Raw genomic sequence first — 7707 nt, forward strand, 5'->3', positions numbered from 1 at the left:
GGGCGGGGCGGGTGTAGCTGGCCGAATGTGCCTCGAGGCGTGGCGTGGTGTGGTGTGGCGTGGCTCCCAAGGAGCCGGCCGGGCCGGACGCGACCGGCAGCCCAGGCGTGAGATTGACGGCGATGAAGTCATCCTCATCCGTCCTTCCTGTAGACATCGCCGCGCAGCGCGCCACCGCGAGCCGCGCGGCCGAGATGAACGCCTAAACTTCCCCCACTTTTTTTGTTAAATTAAAACAAACATGCATTTGCCAGAAAATCAGCGCGAGCGCGGCGCATTCCAACTTCTGTCAACAAGTCGAGATGTAACCGCCTGGTGGGTAGGCAACACCACTGTGTGTATGCACGGGTGTACTGCGGGCCGGCCTACCTCCCCGCCGGCAGGGGTTCTCCCCGCAGCAGCCTCATACCGAACAATACTTTTACCGTTGTGGATTTCCAATAATGAAATCTGCCGAAAGAAGGTAGCAAAGAAGAAACAACGCAATGACCTGACCGATATCGCATTACATTGCGCGTTCGTGGAAGGGCGGGGCGGGGCGGGGTGCGGCGGGGAAGTCGGGTGTGAGAAGTAGACCTCGCAGGTGTGAATCGGGGCGGCGCGGCGCCGCGGGCACGCGGCCGCGATGCTCCCTACCGCGACCAGACGCACGCCTCCCCGCCCCGCCCAGCCTCGCCACGCACCGCACACAAGATGCGTGGTCAGCTGCTGCTGCCCTGCGCTGTTGCTGCGGAGAGGTGTTGGGTTGGCCAACTCTTTTGAATCCCACGCGCCACGCGCTGCCGCGATGCTGCCCTCCTATTCTCTCCTCTCGGCACCGGAGACATGGCTCGGCGGAACATGCACTGCCAGTGAATGTCGCAAAGTTTGTAGGTGTGCGAAATGGTTGAATTCCCGGAAATTCACTTGAGGGGTGGGGTGTGCGAAATTTCACGGAAACTTCACACATTTACTTAACTCAATTAGGCGAATGAGAATTCGCACCGCACGTACAAGTGCGTGACATTCACACTAGGGTTTCCAGTGCAACACACCAACCACCATGCGTTTTATCGCTGCGTGTGTCGCATTGGGAGAGAGCTCCTCTCCTCTTGTGTCTCACCACAGAGCCCACCCACCCGCCGAGCCCAATTCGGGACACACTCTACACTCTGCGGGGAGTGGGCCGGTGGGCCTCCCCTCGCGTTACTCACGCATTCTCTCAGACGTCGAGAGAGTCGAGGCGCGACATAAAGTCCCACACGCCATTTATGCTCTTATCGCACACACCAGGTTTAAAAAAACAAAACACACCAAACAGGAAACAAAGAACACAGAAAAAGTTTTACAGAACATTTTCATCGACTAAGTCTTTCTTTTTATTGGGCGTATATACGGGCTGTTCAGCGAGGGGACCGCCCGGTGTGCGGCCCCTTGCCCCCTTGCCGGTCGCAACGGTTCTCTCGCGCAACCTTGTCAATACGAGCGACCGCGAGCGACACGGCAGTACAGGAGGGGCAGAGGCGAAAGCGTCTGCTTTAACGACTCGCATCGACCGGCGTCTGATGAACGAACTCGAACTTTATAGAACCAGCACGGCCACCGCCTTGCTAATCCAAGCCAGTCAGGCCACCCAAACGGAACACCCCCCTTTACGTCCTCACTGCCCCCCCCCCCCCTTACCCCTTACCTCACGCAAAGAGCAGCCATTGAGTCAACAACTGCGGCAGCAACAACAACACTTTTCCGGTACTCCTGATATATAACGAGTTGAATAAATAAAGCAGCATGCTCTGCAATGTCCATAACAGTGTAGCATGTCGACTTTTTAACAAACAAAAGTTTGTCAGTTTGAAGTGGAGGACAAAAATGTTTCAAAAAAGATTCAAGTAACTGCGTGAACGTTGCGTGCACTACTCTCCTGCATGTAGAACCATACTTGCGGCTGAAACAGCAGTGAGACGCTTTGTTCTAAAGGTAGTTGAGTGCACGTGCGTGTGTTAAGTGCGTGTGTTTTGGAGCCCGATAATCAGTAGGGCCTGTAATGGGCGCCGGAAGGGAAGAGGGGGGGGGGGGGCACGTCTAAAAGAGGTAAATATCAGGGGCCAATTATGTCACGATAGACACGCCGTGTGTTCCCTCCCCCTCCCCCGATCCCCGAGCCGAAACAAGCTCCAGCAGCGGGCGAGCGTGACCTAGCGCATAGTACAGCGCCTCTCCCGCTCACCCTCTCCCTCACTCTGTCTCTCTCCCACTCACAAAAGGACATCGCCACTGCGGGGCCTTGGGCGCTTGCTAACACACGGGTTGCCCCCAGCCGGCGCACTGCTCGCCTGCTGCTGCCGCTGCTGCTCCCCGATGGAAAACAACAGCAAAAGGGGCAAAAAAGAAAGTGAGACAAAAGCATTAAAAGCGGAATTGTTTTAGTTTTCTGCTCCGGGGCGGCCGCGCGGCGGGTCTCCACCGCACTCAAGGTAAGGCACAAGGCACGGGTGGCGGCGCCGGCCAAAGACCGAGGGGAGGGGAGGGGGGTCGTGGTGGGGCCACCTGGGCAACACTATGGGGCTGCGCAAGGGAATACCAGGAATATCCTCAAAGCAGTGAGTTAGAGAGAGAGCGCGCGCGCAACTCACACACATTATAATTGCCTCTCGCTCCAGCTCCAGCTCCGAGACCCCGACCCAATCCTCCGCTCCGCTGCGCCCGCCCCGCGGCCCCGCGGCCCACACGCACACAGGACCACCCGCCAAATAAGACCCCCACAAATAATTTCCGTTTTTAATCAGCCCCCCCCCCTTTCCTTCATTCTACGCGCCGATCCGACTCGACTGATAATTATCACTGCGTTTTCCCGTCCGCCCAGCAGTGGCGAGTCGCGCGTCCCTGCGTGCGTTGTTATTACTTTTAGGCCTATCAAGGCCCGGAGGTCATCGGAGCAGAAGGAGCCTCGAGAAAATCAGTTCAACCCGCGGTTCCACCCGGATACAGCGTCTCTGTGCGGATCTGTGGTGGCGTCCCTGCGTGCAGGTCTCCTCGACAATTGCCGTTTGTTAACAACTTACTGAAAGGAAATGTGCTTGAACTTCGGTGTAATTATTCTTGAACTTTCGACAATACCTTCGGAAGACTTCGACAAAACTCTAGCAAACTTCAAGTAAACCTCGATCAATTTCGGCCGCGATGAAGTTCGGCTTGGATATATGCTTCTTAAACAAAACAAAACCTTTTCCCTCTCGACTTGTTGGTGTTTTCCCTAAAAGTTACACAAATTACGAATGAACTCAACAAAATTGTGAGCTGCAAAAGCAAACACAGAAACGGCAAGAAAAGGTATTCATGTTTCACTACACCGCGGGCACTAAACAAGAGTGCATGACGCTGCACACGATTTGTGCATTTGTGACCAGTAGCGTGACAGCCCCGCACCTTCCCCCCCCCCCCTCTCACACCACACCCTACTATTACTCTTTGACGCGTCTGTCGTTACTCTGACACTGATACTGAGCGTAACTCGAAGCGCCCTGCTAGCGTGGCTGCTGCAGAGACAGGAGGGGCGGCACCTGCAGTTATTGCAATCCGATCAGCGGCGGCCGACATCCAAGAGCTTTGCGCGCATGTTCTTAGTAACAGTTCATGTAGATAAACAAAGTCAAACTATTTCATTTTTTTTGAAAAAGAGAACCCGTGTTGCTGGCTCCAGTTGACCCGGAGGGGAAAGGAGGACCCCGTGCGGCGTCTCCTCCGAGGGTTCCGGTTCCTGAGGGTTGTTCCGTTACGTACAAATGTCCGCGTGTATGAAAACGCCCAATGGCGTGGTGGGGCGGGGCGCAGCGCCACTGCGGCCACCGGGACACTGGGAGGACGACGACGACGAAACGGAACGGAACGCTTGCTTCGATTGGCCATCCCGTCCGCGTCCGCGCGTGAGGGTAAAGGATTCCACGAAATGACCTCACCTCGGCGCCTCCCTCCCTACACCACCCCGCCCCGCCCCGCTTCAAAGCAGCGGCACGGCAGCAGGCAGGAGCTAATTGTACGGCCCCCGGGAGCGCCTAGGCCGGGCTGCGGTGGTCAGGCTGCTGCTAACGGTCCCCGGCCGCTCAAACTCTTCGTGTCGCGTAACGCGTGACGCGCGGTGTGACGCTCCTGGTGATGCGTAACGGGCATGCAGTATCGGCGGCGGCGGCGGGGAGAGGAGGCCTGCTTGACCCGGAGCCGTTAGGCAAACAGAGTCAGACAGACGGCCCAGTGTCTCTGCTCCCCGCTGATCCCTCCGCCAGCTAAACGGCCGCACTGTTCCTCTCCCGCGCGCGAGGTGAGAAACGGCTTGTCGGCACCGCAGTGCGTGCGTGCGCGTGCGTGCGACCGTGCGAGTGTGTGTTATTATACACCCTCCCCCCTTCACCCCGTCCTATTTCTCTCTGTCTCTTCTGTGTCTTTTTCTCTCTGACTGACGGACGCCTAACGGCCTAGTGATAGGCCACCCGCGCAGCCCGAGTGCACTACGTCGAAAGATATTGCCTAACCTACGGGCGTCAGTTGATGGCGGTGTTGCAACTTTTCCTACATCATTTTTTTTTACCCGAAACTGTAAATCAAAATCACATCTCCTACCCCGCACCACCACTGTCACAGAAATTCTCTCTAAAAATTCTCTAGAAACCTAACCCTTTTCCTGTCTTATTTCTCTGCTTCTTCCACACAAGTGCGACCAAGTTCAAAAGCGCGTACCGTGCACATAAAAGAAGCAGGTGGACACATGCACAGTTACAACCTTACCAAGCAAAATGACAAATCCTTCGTGAAGGAAATGCTTCGTAGTTACGAAACAAACTCTTCGCACCTAAGGATTTTGGCAGTTTGCTTCGTAAGCAGGTTTTAACAGTGCGGCTGATCTTCGATGATGTTGAAGGAGAGGAAGTGGAAGTAGTGATATTTAATTATTCTTACAGAAAACGTGCGCGCCAGCACAATGTATTCCTAAATGAATACAGATGTGTTGCTGATCCCGTGCGCAGCTCCCCGCCTGATTGATGGTCCTATGGCGGTCCCACGAGGCCCGGGAGGGACGGTATACGATCACGGGGCACATCTCTGTCCCAGCGCCTCGCCACGCCACGCCTCGCCACGCCTCGAGCGAACGGGATGTGTGACGTTGTGTCTGCACAAGAAGTAAATGTTCAGGCAGCCAACGACCAAGGGGGGCTTGGGCCCAGCGCGTGTACCGTACCGAGCCTTGGTCGCGCACACCGTAGGAGCAAAAGCTTTCGTCGCACCACCATAGGCCAGGCCAAAGGCTTGTCGCGGCATTAGAATTTATCAACTGCCAAAGCGACCATAGTGGCGTAGCAGAGGCAGCCGCAGCCTCTGAGCGTGGTGCCGGAGATTACACACACACACACACCAACACACACACACACACACACACACACACACACAGCTAGCCTCGCACCGGGCCCCGCATTCACTCACGCGCGATAACCAGCCCTGTCGTCAGGGCGTGCGAGGGACTGACTCGGCGAGGGAGAGGCGAGAATTAATGAATCCCGGCTCTTCCGTTTGAAATATTATTTCGCCTATGCTTTGAAAATGTTTCGGTTCCGTAGATGTCCTCCATGTTGCGTGCTTGTGCTGGCTAATTTTCACGTTTTAAACATTACCTGTTTTAAATCGAGAAAAAAAAGGTTACCTAATTGCGCGGATACTCACCGGGGAAGGACCGCAGACCCTCTGGGTAGATGTCCAACATGTCGGGCTGCTTTACGATCTCCACGATCATGGCGTCCTCGAGGCATTTGACTTTGTGTTGTACTGAAACAAAAAAACAAACAAACCGGTAAGCCAAATGTTACACATATGCATGACACTGAAGAAACACAGAAGGTACACCCCCTAACGCACCCACAGAGACCCGTGGCAATTGGTCGGAATAATTATCGCGTTTGGGAAGAGTAATTATACTAGTATCATATTCAGCGGCAAAGCACAAAATCCCACCAAATCAGAACCGGATTTCAGGCGCGTCAAAACACGTGGACCCGCGCAGATTGGAGAGAAATTATGATTATATGAGTTGTTCCAACCGAAAGCGAGGCTTTTGTGACGGAGACGGACGGGCAATATGCATTATTACATTACGAGGGGGCATTGTTTGCCCATCTCTGCAGGTGGGGCACGAGAATGAGCGCAGAGAGGCGGCGCGTCTCGAGCCGCGCACGCCCTCAATTCGCAAATTATAACGCACTTTTGGCCGCAGATTAGCATCATGTCAACGATAATTGTGATCCCGGCTCGTGAGATTTGAAGGGAAAATGTGGGAGGGGAATGAGAGAAAACGAGGATAGGGTGGAGTGGTGGAGAAGTGGGAGAGGGAGAGGGGGCTTTGCTTCATTCTCAGCTCGACAGGAGAGACGTCTCCATTGATTGTTGGCTTGCCGACTCACTCTCGCTCGAGCCTCGCGCCGTTGCGAGAGAGAACGCTGAGCTGCGATCAAACCAGGGAGTTTGCTGGCAATAGCGTGAAACTCCATCTCCGGATAGAAGGTAAGACAGTCAAAATTTGTTTCAAAAACTTTCACAAGCAGGTCAATAACAGATAACACACAGTGGAACAATTTTATGTGAAAAGTGACTTTGACGGCTACAGTAATTAAGATGCACATTGTGCCTGCCTACGTCATCTGTGACCCCTCGCCATTGGAGACGCGTCTCCGTTTTGCTCCAGACCCACCCGACCTACCCGACCCACCCGTCGGGCCGACAGAGTACTGCGTAGATATCGAGGACGCGCAACGCGCAGCTCCAGAACGTCGCCTTGTTGTGTGTGCAAAGCTCTACAGGTGGTCGCCTGGACGTGCCCTCCGCCACACCCCGCCCCGCCACGCCCCGCCACGCCCCGCCACGCCCCGCCACAAAACAGACACCGAGTAGACGCGTACACACACAAGTGTTTTCAGAGAGCCTCACGTACCGCTCTCGTACATCCCGAGGCACAGAGAAACAGCGCAGGCCGAGGCGCAGGCCCTATGCGTGTTTGTGTTCGTGCGTATGTGTGTATTGAAGGATAAGAAGGAAGCGAGGGAAGGAGGGGAGTGAAGGGGAGAGAGAATACTAATTGCAGGCATAGGAATGACGGGTGCGACTAATCGATCGAGTAACAAGATCGCATATCGATATTTAATTCAGCGCGGTCCTATGCACATGTGTGTGTGCGTCTGTGTGCGTGCGATGGCGCGCTATGCATGTACTGCCGAGCTGCGGCAGTGCTGATTGCCCGATAATCTACGAAGCGACGCGCCTCGGAGTGGTGCTGTGCGTACATGTGTGTGTGAGTGTGTGTGAGCGTGTGTGTGCGTGCGAGTGCAGCAAGTGCAAAAGCAATGGGGCCACGAGTAGCTACAGTATTCGAATAATATTATTAAATGCGCGTATGTGTGTGCAAAGAGGGAGACACCCCAGTTTATAACAATTAGCGACGCTCACTCAGCCCCAGTCGTGGCGCTGCATAATGCATGCGGCAGAGGTGCAGCCCGCGAGCCCTGCACCGTGCCCTGCACTCTGCGACCGTGCGCTGCAGCAGCGCTGCAAGCTGCAACCGGGCACCGGCGGGTACCGGTCGGTGACTATTGGGAAGGAAAATAACAGATAGTTGAAGATGTAAACGATGCAGTTCTGCAGGTAAAAAACATTAATATTAAAAAAATCGAAAAATTCAGAAAAAAATATCTT

General features: G+C 54.8%; 1 protein-coding gene across 1 annotated transcript in view; it reads right to left on the bottom strand.

Moving 5' to 3' along the window:
• Positions 1-7707, bottom strand: part of LOC127749360 (uncharacterized) — a 52857-nt gene that overhangs the window by 14132 nt on the left and 31018 nt on the right. The window contains exon 2 of the mRNA XM_052267296.1: positions 5689-5790. Within this exon, the coding sequence (XP_052123256.1) occupies positions 5689-5790 (102 nt within the window). The remainder of the gene's footprint in view (positions 1-5688; positions 5791-7707) is intronic.

This window comes from Frankliniella occidentalis, unplaced genomic scaffold (assembly GCF_000697945.3).
Source record: "Frankliniella occidentalis isolate FOCC.00 unplaced genomic scaffold, Focc_3.1 Scaffold49, whole genome shotgun sequence".
In the NCBI taxonomy this organism is placed as follows: Eukaryota; Metazoa; Arthropoda; class Insecta; order Thysanoptera; family Thripidae; genus Frankliniella; species Frankliniella occidentalis.